We start from the raw sequence: 24,486 nt of genomic DNA on the forward strand, positions 1-24,486 counted from the left end.
CACTGGTCCTGAAATGACCATGGTCAAAGCTGATGCTGACTATTTTGCGGAATTTTCCAGTCATTATTAAATCAACTGGGCCAATTTTATTTATTTTTTTACTTCAGAGGGAGTTTCTACCAGACAGACTGTAATCACTGCAGATCATGAGGGAGTCTTTAAGAAGTGAACAGCCAGTTCTCAGAAAGTTAAATTGAATTTGGAGCTAAATTAGGTGAGTCATCCTTTCACAGTGAAGCCTTCAGCTCTTTGAGTTTTTGGTATCGTCAGAGGCCATTCTGAGAGGATTGTCTTTTGGTTGAGCCAGGGAACTGAAAATCTCTTGCTGGTATTGACCAGCTACTTTCCCATAGCATCTGTTTTAGATGACCATGCCTTTGTGCGGGTTTGCTCCTCCTGTGGGTTGTATACCCTCATTCACAGGAACACATGCTATATCGCACTTCCCAACCAGTGCAAGGCACATATCTCTCCTATTACTGACTTCTAGTGTGAAAGTTGGGAATCTTACAGTGTGTAAACATCTCTTTACACACACACAAAAAAGGAGCTATCTAGAACCTTTAAGGGTTCTTCGGCTGTCCCCAATAGGAGAACCCTTTAAATAACCCTTTTTGGTTCCAGGTAGAATCCTTTTGGGTTCCACGTATAGCCCTTTATACAGAGAGAGAGAGAGGGTCAGTGGGTGTGAGCTTGTAGCATACCTTTAGGCTTGATTTGGGGGAATGGTTTCTGTGTGTTTGTTTGACGAACTGAACTGGTTATTGTGAGGGGCGTTCTCCAATGTTATGTGTTGGGCGTTGTCCAACGTCCCAGCTAATGGGTTATAGGCTACCCAAAGTCATAATCTGTATGCTACCTCTAGTCTGCAGAATGGAAGTCCCTCAAACACAACCTAAATATTGTGACAGTCCAGGAAGTAGCTCATGATGCCTATTTCCTTTATCTCAAAATAAGATGTAGTTTGTCTGTACTGTTTCAGTTGGCTCTGACCAAAGAGCTGCAAGTCACTCAAGTCAAAAGGTTAGAGAAGGAGAATTACATGCTTGTTTCTGACCTTACTTGACCATTTACTGGCTGCATAGACTCCTTCCCAGTGTGTGTGTGTGTGTGCGTGTGTGTGTGTGTGTGGGGGGGTGGGGTGGGGGGGTGGGGGGGGCTAAACCCTCCCACAAGCAATTAACAAGGCTCTTTGCCTCTGGAAGAGAAGTCGCATACGCGTCCACATCTGCTCGCTCAACACACATTCTCGTATCCTCCGTTATACATCTGTCAAGCGGTGAGTTACTTTTTATATTAACATTACATTTTTAATTATAATTTGGATGACTTTTATTCGTTGTTGCGAGACCTGTTGTTTTGAACCTGCAAAGGTCCATATGGAAACTGTATTACGCATAGATCTATATCGAGTTTTGTCAAAGTTGTCGTGCGCAATATATGTTGTAGGCCTGTTTAAGTTTGGCCTTCATTCTTCAACAGTTTTGCGCAAAGTTTCACATGAATTCATATGTGTGACTGACCGTGCATTCGCTCAATTCCTCTCTTGTAGCCTAAATTTGAACCGAAATCGACTGAAACATGATCTCTTCAACTGCTTATTGCTTTTTGTAGTTGTCTAAAAACCAAACTAATGCCTTTATTTTTACCAGCTGTGTCAATGAAGTGTAAATAGGTCTATCACAGTGAAAGAGAGTCGTGCACGGACAACTTGTTACTAGGCTTGATAACATTTCTAGGCTACGTCTGTTATACAACACATTCCCTGGAAGAGGAAAATGTCATCATTGAAGTGTGTGCGCGCGTGGGTGGGTGTGTTTGTGTGTGCGTGTGTCTCAGCTTCTCGGTCTGTGTCTGTGTGAGAGAGGAAGGTATTTTAATATTTGGTCATGCACAGTGACAACCAAATTTATGTTCAGTAGATATGATAACTATCACACCTAACACATTTGCATTATCCCAATGTGTTGTTTTTTTGAGTGCGAAGATAATTTCTCGTCTATCTCGTCAGAGCAGAACCAGACAGCTTGTTCATTCATACACAGGCAAGCACAGTTAGCTGAGGTTACTGGTAGAGGAGTGCACTATTTCTACAGTGTAAAACCATGAAACATGTGACATGTTTATAACCTAAATCTCAAACTTAAACAGTAGGCATTTATATTTGCCAATACGTGTTCTCATCTTAGACACAGGTGTTGAGAATGCAAGATTAAACATGATAGTCCGATTTTTCGAGTCAGTTTCCAAGTGTTCAGATTTTAAACACTAGTGTTTACTTTTCCATTATCCTGTTTAGAGTGCATTTAGTCATTAGAAATGTATGTGACTTTCCATGCCTTTTATTCAGATCAGTGTTAGGAATGTCTGTCATCCTACCTATATTTCAGCACAACTGATTCAAGAAATATTTTAAATCGTGTAGTGTTGTTGTTACTCGACTGTGTTGAGTTCATTTTCGTTAACTCTCAGAGTGAAAAATATGTGGGAGGGGCCTCTATCCTATTTCCTAGTATGCTTTGTTGCGGGTTGGTTTTTAAAAATAGTTTGTTTTAATATCTCTGTTTCCTCATGCACATGGATTGATTAATTGATCGTATACTATACAAAGATAGATAATTTACTTTTTTCTAAACTAATCCAATTTGTAAGGGGTTGGATTTATTGCACCCATTACTGAGATGGTTGTTCCAGTTTAGATTGTTTAGTTAGCCTCGTATGTTGAGTCCTCACCATAGCAGTCATTCTGAGTGATAAAATATTGAAATTATTGGCTATCTTCCCTCTGGGTGGATTCTGATAAGAATTACTAATCCCTTCACAAACGAGTGTATTTTGAATTGCATGTCTGATGTGTCCCATGAGCCAGGATTTTCAAACCACAATGTTGAGGATAACAAGGCCACAACTAAAGTCATTATGTGGCCATAAAAGGCTTACTTTTAATTGAAACACTTAGGCAGTCATTTGATGAAGACTTCAGAAATATAAGTTATTTAATGCAACGAGCATGTCTCTGTCACTATCAAACACAGTCATGAGTGGGTATCTTTCACGTTCACTAGCAAGGCATGCTGGGAAATATGCAAATATACAGGGGTTTTGCACCCTACAGTGTTCAAACAACACCCCCAGTGTTTAGTGTTTAAAACCTAATGCCTTGTACTGTGTTCATGTGATTAAAAAGTCATACAGCAAATAAATATGTTCTGGTGTTTACAATCTAAACACTGTGACAGGTTTTCATTTAAATTCTCAATACCTTCACAGTGTTACAGAAAAGTGTTTAATTATGTGTTCAGATCCTAAACACTTGGTTTTACAGTGTAATGATGTGTAGTGATTGGTTTTACAGTTATCATACAATAAGATCGCTGATGTGAAATGCATCAGTAGAAGTAGTGGTTTCATAATTACTGGGCACATAAAATGTTATGTTTGCTTCTATTTTCAGTTTAATCTGAGCCATTTTCTTTGTTCGTGTTCTTATATTGTATTATTTCTTATTGTTGTTGCATTGTCCCGTGTGGCTCAGTTGGTAGAGCATGGTGTTTGCAACGTCAGGGTTGTGGGTTCAATTCCCACGGGGGACCAGTACGGAGAAAAAAATGTATGAAATGTATGCATTCACTACTGTAAGTCGCTCTGGATAAGAGCGTCTGCTAAATGACTAAAAGCTAAATGTAAATTGTCGAGAAGGAACCTGTAAGTAAGCATTTTGTTGGACAGTGAATACCATGTGTATCCCGTAGCATACATAAGACAAATAAAAACGTGTAATTCTAAACTTAAATTAGTCTCCCTTATCGTCCTTGGGTCATTTAAATGTCAAGAAAGCATATTGAAACCAGGTTTATGTCACCATAATCTTGTCCTGTGCGCCTGTGGTACCAAATCTAATTTCTTTGTAGTAGGCCACACGCCTTTCAGAGGAAGTAGCACATTTTCACATATAGAGTTATGTTAATGCTTTCGGTATCTAGTGCCTCAAATATAATCGCTTCTCACAAAATGATCAACTAGATGGTCAAGATAACATGGGTATTTATAACCTCAGTTATGACCGTTGTTAGTTGACTACTACAACCCTAAACGAACAAACCCTATCTGAGGTCCTGTTGAGACAGGCGACAGCTTTGGTTCCCCATACAACATTTATGACAGGTCTGCTTTTCTCTCTCGCTCTCTCTCATTCTCGTTCTCTGTCCATTTATCTTTTACAGCCTGTCTTTTTAATTTAAAAGATGGCAGATGCAGTCAAATTACAACAGACAATGCAATGATGAAAACAGTGACGATAAAGGTTAGAAATGAGAAACTGTCACCATTTTTGAGGAACATTGAGATACGATCATTTTCTCTCTTCCTCTCTCTCCTTCCTTCCTTCCTTCCTTCCTTCCTTCCTTCCTTCCTTCCTTCCTTCCTTCCTTCCTTCCTTCCTTCCTTCCTTCCTTCCTTCCTTCCTTCCTTCCTTCCTTCCTTCCTTCCTTCCTTCCTTCCTTCCTTCCTACCTTCCGTCCCTCTCCCTCTCTCCCCCCCTCTCTCTCTCTCTCTTTCTCTCTTCCCCTCTCTCTCTCTCAGAGCCATCATGGTGTCCCACAAGGAATTTGTGGCCGCTGGGAAGGAGACAGGGCTGCAGGTGTGGCGTATTGAGAACATGGACCTGAGGCCAGTCCCCAAGGCCCTACACGGCAACTTCTTCACAGGAGACGCGTACATCCTCCTCTACACCACCGCAGCCCCCTCCCACTACATACACATGTGGATGGGTAAGACACACACACTACACCTACTAGGCTCTTAACATCCATTTCTTTAGCTGTTGAAGAAATGTCGCTGACCCCCCCGCTCAAATGCTTTGATAATACTCACATTCCTCAAAGTAACCACTGATCAGACATGGACTGGACTTGTGAAAGCTATGTAGTGGAGGCTATGTAGTAGTGAAAGCTATGTAGTGGAGGCTATGTAGTAGTGAAAGCTATGTAGTAGTGAAAGCTATGTAGTGGAGGCTATGTAGTAGTGAAGCTATGTAGTGGAGGCTATGTAGTAGTGAAAGCTATGTAGTGGAGGCTATGTAGTAGTGAAAGCTATGTAGTGGAGGCTATGTAGTAGTGAAAGCTATGTAGTGGAGGCTATGTAGTAGTGAAAGCTATGTAGTAGTGAAAGCTATGTAGTAGTGAAAGCTATGTAGTGGAGGCCTTGCTTTCGTCCAGTCTTCTTAGGTCAATGGTTACTTTGAGAAAGAGAGGAGTTATTGGATCTGGGTCACCGGCAGACATGACACAGACAGACTAGTATGGACATATGGATGGGGTATAGATATTCCCACAGACAAATACACCAGAGGAGGCTGGTGGGAGGAGCTATAGGAGGACGGACTCATTGGAATGGTTGGAATGGAATCGATGGAACCGAGTCAAGCGCGTTGTTTCCGTGCGCTAGATGTGTTTGGGACCATTCCATTGATTCCATTCCAGACATTACAGTGAGCCCGTCCTCCTATTGCTCCTCCCACCAGCCTCCTCTGAAGTACACCCGTATGAATTTCAATAAGAGTGGAAGTCACATTCTTTCCCAATCATGAGTTACACTCACTTATAGAAAACGTGACTGTTTCAGAGTGTCTATGTGTGTAAACAGTAACACTCTTTAGCTGTGGTCAATTTACACGTAGACACTTTGGTAAATCTAAATATAGCAGGTATTGCTTGCGCAGAAAATGTTCCGTTTTCTCACACTTGGTGTGAAGTGAGGTGACCACATGAGAAAGCATTCCCAGCAACACACATCACTATGATGCTTTGGCAATGTTGTGTTGTGATAACAGTGATGTTGAAACTCGCCTTCCTGGTACTCACACTCATGTGTGAAATGTATTTGTGTAAATCTATTTGCCCTCTTGCTTCCCTGTCTTGTCTATTAGCTTAATTCAATTGGCTAAAGATCTTTCTGGGCATGGTAGGCTACATACAAGTCCACTTGTCTTCAAAGAAAGCCCACATCAAATTAGAAAACTCTCTCTCCTCTCATTTCCTTACTTCTCTCTCTCTCTCTGTCTGTCTCTTTTTCTCTCTCTGTCTTCCCTTCCCTCCATCTCTCCTCTCCATAAACTTCTAGTTTGTCAGTTTGACTTTACAACAAGACAAACCAGAGTGAACTCGGTGTGCGTGCTGAGCCGTGCTCGCACACATGGCATACCAGTTCCGGGTAGTCATTACCCACCCACAATAGACAGACAAGCCTGGTCTGGACATGTTTATGTGGTACCTTGCTAACAAGGCTTCATTTCTTTACTGTGGTGCCGGCAGATCTAACATTCTCTATCCCCCCCCTGTTCGAGATCTGAAAGGGATCAATGCAAAATGGCAAACAACTCCACCAGCCCAACCACAGCAACGTTTACCCGTCATAAAAAGGATTGACTGGACCTTGGTGGAGTGTTTGGTGGATCTGATCAAACCAGTTGTAATATAAGCATTTTCTTTTACTCATTATTTGAATGTAAACCTTGGCATGAAGTCTCATTCCGTTAGCTCGGAGCAATTACTAAAGAATTGTCCAGAACCAAAACAGGCCGTCACCAGACTATACTCCACAGTTCAAATGAGAACACTTTGAATAAATGCTTGGACGCAGGTCTTTGGTCTGTGCATGATTTTTAGCAATTTCTCTGGGAATGATGTCTCACTTTCTCCCTTCTCTTTCTTCTCTCCAGGTGATGAGTGTTCTCAGGATGAGAGCGGAGCGGCGGCCATCTTTGCCACGCAACTGGATGACTTCCTGGGCGGAGGGCCGGTCCAGTTCAGAGAGGTCCAGAACAATGAGTCCATCACCTTCATGGGCTACTTCAAGTCTGGCATCAAGTACAAGGTCAGTCGCTTTCAACTAACAATCAGACAGATATGAGTTGGGAGAGCAACTATTTTCCAATGTATGGTCCACTAATGACATTTTGAATGAGAGCAGTCATTTTGAATGAGAGCAGTCATTTTGAATGAGAGCAGTCATTTTGAATGAGAGCAGTCATTTTGAATGAGACCAGTCATTTTGAATGAGAGCAGTCATTTTGAATGAGACCAGTCATTTTGAATGAGAGCAGTCATTTTGAATGAGAGCAGTCATTTTGAATGAGAGCAGTCATTTTGAATGAGAGCAGTCATTTTGAATGAGAGCAGACATTTTGAATGAGAGCAGACATTTTGAATGAGAGCAGTCAGTTGATGATAAGGAAGTGGTTTTAGAAAGGTACGGGTTAGGGCAAGAGGGGTTGGTCGTAGTGACCTGTAATACAGTAACATCTCTGTTATAATACTACAACCATGGGGCTTGAGAGTTTTGCCCCTTGTTGTTCCTCTCACCATCTGTTTTATGTTTCCACAAAAGCCACAGTAAGGATCACAGTAATTAAACCATTTCTGTTTACCATTGGAAACTGGAAACTGGCTTCCTTCTATTTTAGAGTTGCACACTGTGTCCTTGAGAGAGGGAGAGAGAGGAAGGGAGAGGGAGAGGGAGAGAGAAAAATAGAGAGCGAGAGAGAGAGAGAGAAACAAGCTAGCTAGGGCTGAATATCTGAGGCCTTTGTTACCCTGCAGTCAAAAAACATTCCTTCCTGCTGCATCTCTGCCATGGAAAGTTCTCTGTTTTTCTCAGGAGAACCTCTCTTCCTCAGACTGGATCTGTTTCTCATTTTGGGAATATCCTAAATAGCCACATAACATAACAACAAGCTTTGAATTCCCTTAAGAGGAAGAGAAAAACCAAGAATTATCAATGGTGGAAACCTAAAATGATTTGAGTTAAATTGTAGTTTGGACAGTGATATCTATGGTTTGCAAACGGAAATCTGTTTTTGTGTTCATATCTGGCAAAGTCTGTGTATAAAAACAACAAATGAATTCTCTTGAAAGTGCATTGCAGCCTGAGGGGAGGAAACTTCACTCATCTCTCCCAATGTGCTTTGAGAGGCAGGTGAGGAATGGGGGAAACAAGGGAAGGACCTCTGACCTTCTCATCCAATGGGTTTTGAGAAGGAGAGCGGATGTGACTAATCAAGAAAATGCAATTGAGATTCAACTATTAAAGCCCACATGCAGTCTTTTTTTTAATCATCGCTCTATGTCTAATAAATCACTGTGTGTGTTTATTTCATGAAAATAACTTTCCCTGAGCGGATAAGAGGCAATCTGTAATTTTGATAAAGACATTAATGAGCGAGCTAGGACGGACGTTAGTCAATATAACTATTTGTTTAGCAATTTTGAAATGTACAGCGATAGAATTCAGAACATGGGCCGTTCTTACAGTGTTCTCCCTGTACACCAAGTCCGAATCATAGGATAAATAAAGGGGGTATATAAGCAGACAATGAAAGCTCTTACAATATTCTATGATTACATTTCTGAAAAACATGTGCACCACCAAGTCAGAACAGTAGGCGAAATTAAGAGGGGAAAATAGACCAAATTATTATGGTGAGGCAAATGGGATACTAACAGCATACTACACAACATACACTTAGTATTACTTTCTTGGCTACGGTATACATATCTCCCTGGCATATTACATCATTCATGCAACAGCATACAAGACATTTTTGGACTCCCCTAGTTGTGCTGTGTTCACAGGAAGGTAGCGGTTGAACAGGAAGGTAGCACGGCGGTGCTTCGTGGGCAAATTTAGTCATTTAGTCATATATACTGTAGTCATTTTGTCATCAAAGTCTGTCATTCTCTGGATTTATGGTGCTTTCAAGACAACTGGGACCTCTGGGGGGAAAAAAGGTCAAATCATGATGACGTCAGTGATCTTCAGATCATAGCTCTAGAAAGAGGCCTGAGGTCTCCATTTACAATTCCGAATTGGATTAATGTTCAAAACGTATTTTCCGATTAGTAACTTGTTTTCCCGAGTTCCCAGTTGTCTTGAACTCACAGATTCCTTCCAAACCACTCATTGTTGAATTTGCGATTTCCAACTTGTTGTGTAATGTTTATGTCCAATGGCCGATGAGCCCCGATACGTTTTATCTATAATTTCTCGTCATTATTTCTCTTCATATGACAAGGATTAAAAAGGAATTGCCAGTAGATTGTCAACTTAATTCATGATGATGATGACTGCTAGCTAAGATTTGGAAAGTATGATGTTGACAGTCCAATCAAAGATACTGTAGATATAACGCGATTTTACGTCATTTTATCTGTGGCCAATGACCTTGAGCCTTCTTGGATGGATGCTTCTAATGTAACTCTATGGCAGCACCCAAGGGGCTAGAATTTTCTAAGTCCACCCTTAGACTTGGAGGTGACATAGTGTCCCCATGAGTGAGGGTTTTCTAATGATCAATTAGCCTTTTAAAATTATTAACTTGGATTAGCTAACACAACGTGCCATTGGAACACAGGAGTGATGGTTGCTGATAATGGGCCTCTGTACGCCTACGTAGATATTCCATAAAAAATCTGCCGTTTCCAGCTACAATAGTCATTTACAACATTAACAATGTCTACACTCTATGTCTAATCAATTTGATGTTATTTTAATGGAAAAAAATTAGCTTTTCTTTCAAAAACAAGGACATTTTTAAGTGACCCCAAACTTTTGAACGGTAGTATATATATATTTTTTTACATTGTTTGCAAACTGATATGTGACATGTATTAATGCCAAAATAACATGCAAAACAGGCAAGCCCCCCCAAAAAATGTGTGGCTCAAAACAGGCTCTGCTCCACCTGCCCTGATTGACAGGTCTCCACTGACACCAGCTGTTTATCACTTGATTCTCATTCAGAAAATCCTTTCCTGAATCAGCTGATGTTGCACAATAATTTCCCCACATAACTAAACAGCTAGACATCAAATGCGATTCAAACAACTGATATGCATAACAATTTAAGAACTCCTTTAATGACAGTATTGATTTTAGTTTGATTCATCTTGTTAAAGTTACAATATTCTTTCTGTTAGAGGCATTTGATTTTGCAAATCCATACATTTTTTGGGGTATGTGTGCCCATGAAAGCTGTTTTCACACCGTGACATAGGGATATATACGAAATATTACGGGTTACAGTGCAATTCCGAGATCTCCATACAAGAAGAAGTCCAATTTTGGATTTTGTAATTCAATGTGTAATTCAATTGTTAAATGCTTAGTATATGATATAATGACAAAAAGCAGTATGATAGATGTAAGGAAAGAAAGGTAGTGTTTAAACAGGTTTTGATTCAACTCATGAATTATATTGAATGTATCTATGTTACCCCTTTATATCTTAATGTATTCACATGAAAAAAAAGGCAAATTATTACTAATAACTTTGTAACAGCTCCAAACAGTTGTCCATTACAAGAAACACTCACTGGTACCCTAGTTTATAGAGAGACCCACCAACAAAAAAGCCTCTGATCTCCTCTTTTCTCTTTCACCTAATTTGACCACTCCCATCACAGCAAGGGGGTGTGGCCTCAGGCTTCCAACACGTCGTGACCAATGACATGACCGTGAAGCGCCTGTTGCACATCAAGGGGAGGCGGGCCATCCGAGCCACAGAGGTGGCCCTGTCCTGGGCTAGCTTCAACCAGGGAGACTGCTTTATCGTGGACCTGGGAAAGGTAACTCTCCTCGACACAGTACAGCCTTGGTGAAATGTAGACCTGTGTATATACACTACCAGTCAAAAGTTTTAGAACACCTACTCATTAAAAAGGTTTTTCTTTATTTTTACTATTTTCTACATTGTAGAATAATAGTAAAGACATCAAAACTATGAAATAACACACATGGAATCATGTAGTACCAAAAAGGTGTTAAACAAATCAAAATATATTTGATATTTGAGATTCTTCAAATAGCCAACCTTTGCCGTGATGACAGCTTTGCACACTCTCGGCATTCTCTCAACCAGCTTCAGGAGGTAGTCACCTGGAATGTATTTCAATTAACAGGTGTGCCTTCTTAAAAGTTAATTTGTGGAATTTCTTTCCTTCTTAATGCGTTTGAGCAATCAGTTGTGTTGTGACAAGGTAGGGGGTATAGAGAAGATAGCCCTACTTGGTAAAAGACCAAGTCCATATTATGTCAAGAACAGCTAAAATAAGCAAAGAGAAATGACAGTCCATCATTTCTTTAAGACATGAAGGTCAGTCAATACAGAAAATGTCAAGAACTTTGAAAGTTTCTTCAAGTGCAGTCGCAAAAATCATCAAGCACGATGATGAAACTGGCTCTCATGAGGAATGACACAGGAATGGAAGACCCAGAGTTACCTCTGCTGCAGAGGATAAGTTCACTATAGTTACCAGCCTCAGAAATTGCAGCCGAAATAAACACTTCACAGAGTTCAAGTAACAGACACATCTCAACATCAACTTTTCAGAGGAGACTGTGTGAATCAGGCCTTCATGGTCGAATTGCTGCAAAGAAACCACTACTAAAGGACACCAATAAGAAGATGAAGATGAAGCTAGTTGAGAGAATGCCAAGAGTGTGCAAAGCTGTCATCAAGGCAAAGGGGTGGCTATTTGAAGAATCTCAAATATAAAATATGTTTTGATTTGTGTAACACTTTTTTGGTTACTACATGATTCCATATGTGTTATTGCATCGTTTTGATGTCTTCACTATTATTATAGAATGTAGAAAATAGTAAAAATAAAGAAAAACCCTTGAATGAGTGGATGTTCTAAAACTTTTGAATGATGATGTAGGTGTTGGTATTTGGAAGCTAGAGTCAGAGCTTTTAGCTAAGTTATATGATGAGCAAAATGATGTGGCCACACCATTGAAGGGACTCTGTAGTCGGTAGAATTGGTGAAATGATCACCATTAACCTGAACTCATATTTACAGCACCTCACATTTCTGTGTAAATCATGTATTGATGTCAATGATTATCTGCATAACATTTCAAGTTAGGCATCTCAATATAGGAGTTCAAGCCTGAAGGGCTATAGCTAGGTAACATGAGAAGCAAAAATGATGTACACCAGAAATTGGAATTGGATGTAATAAATGTATCACTAGTCACTTTAAACTATGCCACTTTATATAATGTTTACATACACTACTCATCTCATATGTATATACTTTACTCTATACCATCTACTGCATCTTGCCTATGCCGTTCGGCCATCGCTCATCCATATATATTTTTATGCACATATTCTTATTCATTCCTTTACACTTGTGTGTATAAGGTAGTTGTTGTGAAATTGTTAGATTACTTGTTAGATATTACTGCATGGTCGGAACTAGAAGCACAAGCATTTCACTAAACTCGCATTAACATCTGCTAACCATGTGTATTTGATTTGAAATCACATAGCTGAATTTCAATACACGTATCGAGCCCTTAGGCATCGAAAAGACATGTAACTTGGTGACACTGGAAAGCTAGCTAAACCTTTTATTTCCTCATCTTCACCACTCTACCTCTTCCTCAGGATATCTACCAGTGGTGTGGCAGTGAGTGTAACCGCTTTGAGCGTCTGAAGGCGTCCCAGGTGGCCATTGACATCAGGGACAACGAGAGGAACGGCAGGGCCAAACTCCACATGGTGGAGGATGGGGCTGAGCCACAGGCACTTACTGAGGTGAAGGATAGGGATACACACACACACACACACACACACACACACACACACACACACACACACACACACACACACAAGAAAATCAATCATGCTTATACACGTACAGTATCCAAGTAACATTCAAACAACATTCAAATATTCATCATTGGACGTGGTAATTACTGTATAACATCATAAAATGGCGCTATACATTTTTGAGGCGTTTCCTGGTTATTGAAATCGCCTTCACCGTGGGAATGCAGATGGGTAAAAATGCCTTTTTTGTACCCTGTGCCACTTCTGTGCCATAGCCTTTTGCTAAACTGGACCCCCCCCCACCCCAAACAAGTATATGGCAATGTCACTAAGACTAACGAGAGAGAAAAGGATAAATAAAAAGGGGGAGAGAGAGATGGAGAACGTGAAAAAGAGAGAGAAAAGAGAGACTGGCCATGCATGTGTATGGGGCCTGGAACGAGGCTTCTCTGTGTTTCTGTATGAAGCTAATCTTCCATGTTGGATCCTCCTAGGCTCTGGGGCCCAAACCCAGTATCCCCCCTGGCACACCCGATGATGAGAAGGTGGACACCTCCAACAGGAAGAAGGGTGCCCTCTACATGGTAACTGATGTTACTGCACTTTGCTGTTTAGCATCAGCATCATGATTTGTCATTGTTCTTATCTCATTGTTCTCTTCTCTTGATAATGGTGTTATCCATTTCACTTCTCACATATTGTTGATCTCTCAAGCTTATTCAGGTACATTGTAGATCTCTGATGTTGTATCTATTTGTTGATTCCATATTGATCCCTTATTTAGACATGGGAATCCGTAGAGAAGAACACATTGCTTTTCAAGGGAGTACTGTCAACATATGTACAGGATGAATATGTGTCTGTTGATATCTAATCCCTGTGTTTTGTAGATCTCCGATGCTTCTGGCTCTATGAAGTCATCGGCGGTGGCCTCCTCCAGTCCCTTCAAACAGGCCATGCTGACCGCTGAGGAGTGCTACATCCTGGACAACGGAGTGGACAAGAACGTCTTCGTATGGAAAGGTAGGCTACTCTTCTCCTCTCCGCTTTGCTTTTGAAACATTTGCCAGGATATTGATCCATTATGTGACGTACTTCGGCGAAGCAAGTCGATTATCGGAAAATATGTACCTTCTGGTAAACAGCTCCGTCTGGTCAAGAATAGTGTCGGGGCGTAAATGGCTACCTCAACGTGTAATGTTTTACAGCAATCTTTTGACGTATTTGTTTTAGCGATCGTCAGTTTTTTTTAAGAGTCTTGTTGAGTTGGGTTGATAATTTAGCATCCCTGTCTGTTTCCCCTCCGCAGGACCCAAGGCCAACACATCAGAACGTAAAGCAGCCATGTCAGCAGCCCAGAAGTTCATCAAAGAGAAGGGCTACTCCGATAAGACACAGGTACACTGATGGAATAACAGGAAGTTTCATTTTGAAAAAAATAACATTTTGACCATTCCTAGGTCTTGCTCAGGCACTACTAGGAAATGGTCAAAATGTTGTTAGCCATGTCCACTTAAAAACAAAAGTGACTTAAACTTTTGAATGATAATGAATATAACCGTACTTCCAAGTTTCATTTATCACTCAGCTATTGGCACAAACGTGAGATGAATTTGTGGTTTATGGCAAACAAAAAAAATGTGTATTTCTTCTTCGGCCCTGCAGATCCAGGTACTTCCAGCAGGAGGCGAGACCACTCTTTTCAAGCAGTTCTTCAGTGACTGGAAGGACAAGGACCAGACCACAGGTCCCAGTAAGGCCTACAGCATCGGCCGCATTGCCAAGGTGGAGCAAGTGCCCTTCGACGCCTCCTCCCTCCACTCCAACAAAAACATGGCCGCACAGCATGGCATGGTGGATGATGGTAAAGGCAAAGTCCAGGTAAAACACATAATACTGGACTACAATGGAAATAACTAAGTCAAGGGTCTCAAACTAATTTTTCCCAGGGTCTATCTGTTTAAATTTACATAGACAACTACGGGCCGCATTTAATCGGCTTGTGGGCCGGATGTGGCCCACCACCCGAACGTTTCAGACCCCTGAACTAAGTCTTTGGACTTTACTGTGTTTCTATCTTAAATTTAGGAAAGTCCAGGCAAATACAAGGTTTTGAAGCAGCAGTCAGGGTGCTGGGCACTTTCAGAACAAATCAGGGCGGCAACATAAACGTTGAAAATGATATTGTGAGTGAGCACCCCTAACTATTGCTTTGGTTTCAGATCTGGCGTGTTGAGGATGGTGATAAAGTGGCTGTGGATCCCTCCTCCTACGGCCAGTTCTATGGAGGAGACTGTTACCTCGTCCTCTACAGCTACAGACTGGGAGGCAGGGAGCAGCACATCATCTACACCTGGTCAGTAAATATGACATCATCCACAACTATGCTGTAAACATGACATCATTTATTTACACCTAGTGAGTGCAAATGACATCACCTACACCTAATCATCTACTGTGCACCTGGACAGTGCAAATGACATCGACGCCAGGTTTGTGTACAACAAATCAGTTACACAAAGGGGGCATTTTACCTAACCCTAACCTGTTCTTGAATATTCTGAAACACTTCCACGTGTCCTCCTTAACCTAGTTCATAAAGGAAGAGGTATCTGAAAGGAGCATTGCAAACTGACTCAATACTTTTAGTCCATATCTGATACCTGTCGGAAGGTCCCAATACGGTGTGGTTAACATGTTTGTTGGTTTGTGTGTGTGTTTTTTAAATCTGTATCCGTGTATCAGGCAGGGGCTGAAGTGCACCCAGGATGAGCTGGCTGCCTCTGCCTTCATGACTGTGAAGCTGGATGACTCGATGGGAGGAGCCCCTGTTCAGGTGGGTCTCTTTACTCTCCAGCTCATCTTCCTGTCCCCAACGCAATCAGTGTCAATAGCACAGCACAGTCAATAGCTAGGACGGTGTGGCATTTTTATTCGTAAGGGCACTGGACAAAGAACTTGAATTCAATAGGTCAAAGGTTGTCAAGCCGTTGAATTTATTGTGGTTCATAAAGCCGATTAACATTTTTTTGATTTAACCAGATAGGCCAGTTGAGAACAAGTTCTCATTTACAACTGCGACCTGGCCGATATAAAGCAAAGCAGTGCGACAAAAACAACAACACAGAGTTACACATGGGATAAACAAACATACAGTCAATAACACAATAGAAAAATCTATATACAGTGTGTGCAAATGGAGTAAGGAGGTAAGGCAATAAATAGGCCATAGTAGCGAAGTAATTACAATTTAGCAAATGAACACTGGAGTGATAGATGTGCAGGTGATGATGTGCAAGTAGAAATACTGGTGTGCAAAAGAGCAAAGAAAGTAAATAAAAACAATATGGGGATGAGGTAGGTAGTTGGATGGGCAATTTACAGATGGGCTGTGTACAGCTGCAGCGATCGGTAAGCTGCTCTGACAGCTGATGCTTAAAGTTAGTGAGGGAGATATAAGTCTCCAGCTTCAGCGATTTTTGCAATTCGTTCCAGTCATTGACAGAAGAGGAAGCAGCAGGAAGGAAAGGTGGCCAAAGTAGGTGTTGGTTTTGGGGATGACAGTGAGATATACCTGCTGGAGCGTGTGCTTACGGGTGGGTGTTGTTATGGTGACCAGTGAGCTGAGATAAGGCGGAGCTTTACCTAGCAAAGACTTATAGATGGCCTGGAGCCAGTGGGTCTGGCGACGAATATGTAGCGAGGGCCAGCCGACGAGAGCATACAGGTCGCAGTGGTGGATGGTATATGGGGCTTTGGTGACAAAACGGATGGCACTGTGATAGACTACATCCAATTTGCCTGTGCATGTATGATCTTTTGCCAAGGGCAGCTGCTGCGTTGGTATCCAGTCTCTAGCAAATGAGGTCACATTATTGAGTCTCCTATGCATTTTGTCCTGTCTTTATAGACTGAATAATTGTGTGGAAAGGTTTTGATTCTGACCAGCAGAGGGCAATCACTCTTTGTTTTGCTTCCAGTTGGGTGTTTCAAGCAGTTTTGCGTTTAATATTTTAATGGGTACCACCATATTGGCACATAATGTTACATCGTGACAGTTCAGTCTATTAAGGAAAGCAACCTTTGCTCAATTTTCATGAAATCAACAGAATGACCCATCACTTTAGAATGTTTTTTCTTAATCTACATCATTATCATTAAGTGTCCACGTTTGTCTATTTCCCCCTACAGGTGCGTGTGACCCAGGGCCAGGAACCCCCCCACCTGATGAGCCTGTTCCAGGGCAAGCCCATGATGGTCCACATTGGAGGAACGTCCCGTAAAGGAGGACAGACAGGCACTGGCAGCACACGACTCTTCCACATTCGGCAGTCCTCCACCCGCGCTACACGAGCTGTAGAGGTGAGTTCTCAGTGTGTCTATGTGTGAGGAAGAGGAACAGATAAGTCAGGTCGGGTTCAACAGGGTTATATTATGTATTTATTATTTTTATTTCACCTTTATTTAACCAGGTAGGCCAGTTCAGAGCAAGTTCTCATTTACAACTGCGACCTGGCCAAGATAAAGCAAAGCAGTGCGACAAAAACAACAACACAGAGTTACACATAAACAAACGGACAGTCAATAACACAATATAAAAATCTATGTACAGTGTGTGCAAATGTAGAAGAGAAGGGAGGTAAGGCAATAAATATGCCATAGAGGCAAAATAATTACAATTTAGCATTAACACTGGAGTGATAGATGTGCAGATGATGATATGCAAGTAGAGACACTGGGGTGCAAAAGAGCAAGAGGATAAATAACAATATGGGAATGAGGTAGTTGGGTGTGCTATTTACAGATTGGCTGTGTACAGGTACAGTGATCGGTAAGCTGCTCTGACAGCTGATACTTCAAGTTAGAGAGGGAGATATAAGATTCCAGCTTCAGTGATTTTTGAAATTTGTTCCAGTCATTGGCAGCAGAGAACTGGAAGGAAAGGGGTTCAAAGGAAGTGTTGGCTTTGGGGATGACCAGTGAAATATACCTGCTGGAGCGCGTGCTACGGGTGGGTGTTGCTATGGTGACCAGTGAGTTGAGATAAGGCAGAGCTTTACCTAGCAAAGACTTATAGATGACCTGGAGCCAGTGGGTTTGGCGACGAATATGTAGTGAGGACCAGCCAACGAGAGCATACAGGTCACAAAACGGATGGCACTGTGATAGACTACATCCAGTTTGCTGAGTAGAGTGTTGGAGGCTATTTTGTAAATGACATCGCCGAAGTCAAGGATCGGTAGGATAGTCCGTTTTACGGGGGTATGTTTGGCAGAATGAGTGAAGGATGCTTTGTTGAGAAATAGGAAGCCGATTCCAGATTTAATTTTGGATTGGAGATACTTAATGTGAGTCTGGAAGGAGAGTTTACAGTCTAACCAGACACCTAGGTATTTGTAGTTGTTCACATATTCTAAAGGAGAACCGTCCAGAGTAGTGATGCTAGTCGGGCGGGTGGCTGCGGGCAACAATCTGTTGAAGAGCATGCATTTAGTTTTACTAGCATTTAAAAGCAGTTGGAGGCCACAGAAGGAGAGTTGTATGGCATTGAAGCTCGTTTGGAGGTTTGTTAACACAGTGTCCAAAGAAGGGCCAGATGTAAACAGAATGGTGTCGTCTGCATAGAGTGATCAGAGAATCACCAGCAGCTAGAGCGACATCATTGATATATACAGAGAAAAGAGTCGACCCGAGAATTGAACCCTGTGGCACCCCCATAGAGACTGCCAGAGGTCTGGACAACAGGCCCTCCGATTTGACACACTGAACTCTATCTGAGAAGTAGTTGGTGAACCAGGCAAGGCAGTCATTTGAGAAACCAAGGCTATTGAGTCTGCCGATAAGAATGTTGTGATTGACAGAGTCGAAAGCCTTGGCCAGGTCAATGAAGATGGCTGCACAGTACTGTCTTTATCGATGGCGGTTATGATATTGTTTAGGACCTTGAGCTTGGCTGAGGGGCACCCATGACCAGCTCGGAAACCAGATTGCATAGTGGAGAAGGTACGGTGGGATTCGAAATGGTCGGTGATCTGTTTGTTAACTTTGCTTTAGAAGATTTTAGAAAGGCAGGGCAGGATGGATATAGGTCTGTAACAGTTTGGGTCTAGAGTGTCTCCCCCTTTGAAGAGGGGGATGACCGTGGCAGCTTTCCAATCTTTGGGGATCTTAGACGATACGAAAGAGAGGTTGAACAGGCTAGTAATACGGGTTGCAACAATTTCGGCAGATAATTTTAGAAAGAGAGGGTCCAGATTGTCTAGCCCAGCTGATTTGTAGGGATCCAGATTTTGCAGCTCTTTCAGAACATCAGCCGTCTGGATTTGGGTGAAGGAGAAGCAGGGGGGGCTTGGGCAAGTTGCTGCAGGGGGTGCTGAGCTGTTGGCCGGGGTAGCCAGGTGGAAAGCATGGCATAGAAAATTGCTTATTGAAATGATCGATTATGATACCATTACCTATTAAAATGGGATTTGCGGGAAGAGGGGGCTTGGCGGTGTGGGAAGGGATGGGAAACATGGTTTCCGGGTGGGGAGGAAGGATCCTGGCGGGTAGATGGGGACTGAGGGGGTTGGGGGTAATGGGCTGGGGAGGGGTGCCTTTTTTGTTTCTTTTCCTAAATACAAAATATTACTAAACTGTTGATACTGTTCTTTATCTTTGTATGCATTTCTCCTTATTTAAAAACTAATAATGTACCCACGGGTACAAGAAAATATATGTGAAAATATGAAATACAAATATGATAACTGAATATATCAGAATTAATATGACTTTGAATGTTGTTCCTGTACCCGTAACTAGGGCTGTAAATATGGCTGTTGCGTTAATCAGATTACTGCCATGCTGGCAGTCATGAGTCATGACCGCAGTAAAATTCCACGGGACCGCTGAGTAACGGTAATCTCCTGTTATGCACTCTGGACATGCTTGGTAGTACCCATCTCGCTAATGACCATCAGGTCGCCAATGGTCTGGTACTCAGGGCTCTATTGTCCCTCCATCAGGTTCTATTGGTCTGTTACTCAGGGCTCTATTGTCCCTCCATCAGGTCCTAATGGCCTGGTACTCAGGGTTTTCTTGTCCCTCCATCAGGTCCTAATGGCCTGGTACTCAGGGCTCTCTTGTCCCTCCATCAGGTCCTAATGGTCTGGTACTCAGGGCTCTATTGTCCCTCCATCAGGTCCTAATGGCCTGGTACTCAAGGCTCTATTGTTCCTCAATCAGGTCCTAATGGCCTGGTACTCAAGGCTCTATTGTTCCTCCATCAGGTCCAAATGGTCTGGTATTCAGGGATCTATTGTCCCTCCAAACTGAGTGGAAAACATAATTGGTCTTTGTGGATGTTGTTTTAAAGCCTCACACAACTTCCTAAGGTGATGATTAATTCAAAACATCCAAACGCATATTAGAGTTTATGCATACACATATGCCTATATATGAGCCCATGCCCGAAAAAATACAGGAATTAAAATATTGATTGTGCCATTATACAATACATAGCCTATCGCATATTGCGCATGTCAGAAAAACATATAAAAAAAAAAAGATTTAAGACGTCCTTCGTACATAATTGATCTAGCCTATACTTCCAAATTAAACAAATTCTAGTAATCGCCTTTGATTGTGGACTGTATTGTTATGCATACTGGATAGACTGGTTACCTTATTCTACGCTCCAAACTTCCTATTAAAAAGTCTGGGAGAGAACGTACTGAATAGGCCTAGGCGATGCTGTTGGTTAATTGATTGTGCAGAGTTAGCCTACAAGTATAGTGAATTTGTATTTGATTGGGAATAGCCTAGTAATAGGGATTTAAAAAAATATTTTTAATTAATTAATAGGCTGACACATTACCTTTAGCTACAGAATATCTCATCACCATGCGTTTCCATCTCATCCCCTCTCTCCTTCATTCCTTTCTCGAGTGCGCAGAGAGAGGGGCTGTCAACAGTTTAATGAAATATGTTTAGTTGTGAAAACATGTTGCTATTGATGTTTCAGAACAGATTTCACTTGGTTTCCCAAATGAAGCACTGGGTACCTGCAGGAACAGGGTTGGAGAGCCCATGGCATGGGGTTTGGTTGGAATATAACCTGTAGCCCAGCGTGGTTGATGCGTGGAGTGAAATAACCGGAGTAGCCTACCTGGCATGATTGAAAAACGAACAGGCGGGAAAGTGGCCTCCATTCGCTATTCGAGTGCATATGGATGACGTCATTTACCCCCTGCCCCTGTTCCTGCCCATTTGATAATGGTCCATTCTAAATCGAAACTAATTTGACGTATTAGGAAAGACAAGATTACATTGAGAATAGTGTGATGGGTGATAATATGATCACTTGATGAGAGAACAGCTGTGCAGCCTGAGGTAAGGAGCAGAGCGCATGCTTTTTTTGCGACTTTCTCAAATCATCAGTAGGCTATAGTCACATCATGCAGCCCATACAGTGGGGGAAAAAAGTATTTGATCCCCTGCTGATTTTGTACGTTTGCCCACTGATAAAGAAAGGATCAGTCTATAATTTTAATGGTAGGTTTATTTGAACAGTGAGAGACAGAATAACAACAAAAATGTCCAGAAAAACGCATGTCAAAAATGTTATAAATTGATTTGCATTTTAATGAGGGAAATAAGTATTTGACCCCTCTGAAAAACATGACTTAGTACTTGGTGGCAAAACCCTTGTTGGCAATCACAGAGGTCAGACGTTTCTTGTAGTTGGCCACCAGGTTTGCAAACGTTTCAGGAGGGATTTTGGCCCACTCCTCTTTGCAGATCTTCTCCAAGTCATTAAGGTTTCGAGGCTGATGTTTGGCTTTTTTCAATGTAGATGTTCCAAAGGCGCGCATCAGTGGATTGTATGCGGCTTGTATGCATGGAGGCCTGGTGATACTAAACGTGTTTACATGAATTAAGAGTCAATTACTGTGAGACAGGCAGTATTTTGCGTGACAATAACTGTCTGACAAAATTGTATGACCGCCACAGCTCTACGCTGTGACCCCCTTCTGAAAAAAATGACAAACAAAATAAAAAGTTGAGATAATGACCATCGGTGTGGGAGGAGGATTGACAGGCCCTTAGAAGAACATCTAAGACTATAATATAGTAGAAGTATAGAAACAGTGTAGTATAAGAAGTAGGATTATTCTTTTACCAAACCCTTTCTGAACACCTCTTGTCTTTTTCTCCCTGTCAGGTAGAGCCCTCCGCTTCCTTCCTGAATGCCAATGACGTGTTTGTGCTTAAATCTCCCGATGCCATGTTTGTGTGGAGGGGGGTTGGCGCCAGCGAGGAGGAAATGGCCGCCGCCAAGCATGTGGTGGGCATCCTGGGTGGCAGTGCCAGTGATGTGTCTGAGGGCAAGGAGCCAGGTAAGGATTTCATGCAGTTTTCCATCTTTATTGTATTAGTGGGGTTGCATCTCAATAGTCCAACGTGTCTTCCTCTACTTGTCTTATCTCCTTCGTCTACACTAGGCTGAAATCACAGGATAGGTAAAGGCTATTTGGTGGTGGCTTCCTCTCATGTATTTGCTTGACTATATACCTTTTTCAGATCAGTGTTGATGAAGGAAAGGTTACAAGGAGAGGAAACAACTTTAGACAATTGAAATGAGCCCATAAAATAACACAGGAAAGAGATAACATCACACATCCTAATATCACAACAAAACGCGATAGTTCCGAAGAACCAGTGAAATGAATCTATGCTGGTCTTACCTGTCCTAGCTGGGTTCTGGTCTGCCCTTGGAGGAAAGAAGGAGTACCAGACCTCCAAGAGTCTGCAGAACATGGTCAAACCTCCACGCCTGTTTGGCTGCTCCAACAAGACCGGATGCCTCAGCGTAAGTGATGGGAGTGTTGTTGAGTGTGTCTATCGTAGCGTCTCTCTTGGATAGATAGATGACTACTCAATCCAACCCCCAATGAGAAATTCAGTGTCACTCAGAAGGAGAGAACATTGCATAGGAAACACAATGTGGAATACTACAATGCAAAAGTCCAATGTGCCCATGTTCCACAGTGCTGTATTGTAATCTTCCAATCACCAGGTGGAAGAGGTTCCTGGAGACTTCCAACAGTCTGACCTGGCCACTGATGATGTCATGTTGCTGGACACCTGGGACCAGGTGAGTGAAGCTCCCCCATCATAATCATAATTCACAAGCTTGTTCATCTTCTGCTCTCAAAAAACAATGCAGAGTGAATCTGAAAGTCTATAAGCTAACAGCATGTGTGGCCTCCCAACAGATCTTCCTCTGGATCGGCAACGATGCAAATGCGGAAGAGAGGACTGGAGCACCCAAAATAGGTACGAGAACACGCAGAGAAACAAACTTTTACAGTGGCCCCTACTCAGGATCCAGACGGGGGTCACAACTGATTAAGAAGAACATGAGTTGTCTTATGACGCTCATTGTGTCTAGCTATATAATCAAAGGATGACCTTTATATTTGTAAAAATAAAAATATTTTCTGGATCAAAGCATATGAGTTCATATGAGTACTGTATTTCTGGTCTCTCTCTTTAGCTAGAGACTTGGACTGTCAGTATACAGGAATAATGTTTATGCTCTTTCCATCCCTCCCTCCCTCTCTCTTTCTCTCTCTCCCCCCTTTCTCTCCCCCCTCCCTCATCTCTCTCTCTCCCCTCCCTCCCCCTCATCTCTCTCTCTCTCCCCCCTCTCTCTCCCCCTCCCTCTCTCCCCTCCCTCTCTCCCCCTCCCTCTTTCTCCCTCCCCTCCCTCCCTCCCTCCCTCTCTCTCTCTCCCCCTCCCTCCCTCCCTCCCTCCCTCTCTCTCCCCTCCCTCTCTCTCTCTCCCCTCCCTCCCCCCTCTCCCCTCCCTCCCCCTCTCTCTCTCCCCTCCCTCTCTCTCTCCCCCTCCCTCTCTAGCTAAGGACTATGTGGACTCAGACCCCTCTGGACGCAGAGGGCTGCCCATCTCCACCATCAAACAGGGGGCAGAACCCCCAACCTTCACTGGCTGGTTCCAGGCTTGGGACCCCAAAATGTGGGAAACAGACCCTCTGGAGAGAATCCGTGCCGGCTTCTAAATGCAAAACTCCACCCACCCCCTTACCTATCTGCCACTTGCCCATACCCATTCCCTTGCCACTCCCCTGCACTGCTGTTTGGGAGTTTCTGCCTCTATTCTGTACAAGTGCAGTGCACCGCTCTGTTACTCTGGCTTGAAAAAAAAATGCCATAATGTTGTTGTTTTTAAGGCTGTATGAAACGTCTGCCTAGCATGTTTTTTTTATTTCCCGTTAGAGCATATATAAATATTATTTCCCGTTAGAGCCTTCTCACTCCAGTAGGCCTAGTGTACTGAATCCAAAAGGTATTTGTTGCACTTCGTCTTGATATGTGATGCATGCTGCATTTTAACAAGATAAACTACATGGCCAAAAGTATGTGGACCTGCTCATCGAACATCTCATTCCAAAATCATGGACATTAATATGGAGTTGGTCAATGTTTGTCTATGGAGATTGCATGGCGGTGTGCTCGATTTTATACGTCCGGCAGCAATAGGTGTGGCTGAAATAGCCGGATCCACTCATTTGAAGGGGTGTCCACATACTTTTGTATATGTAGTGTATCTAACTGAAGAAATACGTGATATCTTTTTGACATTATTTTTGATGATTCTGAAATGCTATTACAGATGGCTTTTAAATAAATTCCTACTATTTTAAAGGATTGTCTTTCTTCTGTGGACTGTGGTAGAAATAAGAACATGTTGGTAGCCTACATTTTCTATGTTGACAGGAGGCCACATGGACAGGAATGACAGCAGACCAGTTTCACACTTTTAATATCAGTACAACCTCTTTCTTCCATGTAACATTTCTCTGTCTTCT

At 42.3% G+C, this 24,486-nt stretch overlaps 1 protein-coding gene across 1 annotated transcript; it reads left to right on the forward strand.

Annotated features, from left to right (window-relative positions):
* The first annotated feature begins 1,143 nt into the window (after positions 1-1,143).
* Positions 1,144-24,322, forward strand: LOC106568976 (gelsolin). Its single transcript, XM_014139892.3, has 17 exons — positions 1,144-1,279; positions 4,582-4,769; positions 6,719-6,873; positions 10,461-10,622; positions 12,452-12,601; positions 13,111-13,200; positions 13,507-13,639; positions 13,926-14,014; positions 14,282-14,497; positions 14,839-14,972; positions 15,362-15,452; positions 16,808-16,978; positions 21,819-21,993; positions 22,351-22,466; positions 22,674-22,751; positions 22,873-22,933; positions 23,516-24,322. The coding sequence occupies exons 2-17, from the start codon at positions 4,589-4,591 to the stop codon at positions 23,674-23,676; spliced, it is 2,163 nt and encodes a 720-aa protein (XP_013995367.1). The 5' UTR covers positions 1,144-1,279; positions 4,582-4,588; the 3' UTR covers positions 23,677-24,322.
* Positions 24,323-24,486: the final 164 nt, after the last annotated feature.

This window comes from Salmo salar, chromosome 14, assembly GCF_965601325.2.
Source record: "Salmo salar chromosome 14, fSalSal1, whole genome shotgun sequence".
NCBI lineage: Eukaryota > Metazoa > Chordata > Actinopteri > Salmoniformes > Salmonidae > Salmo > Salmo salar.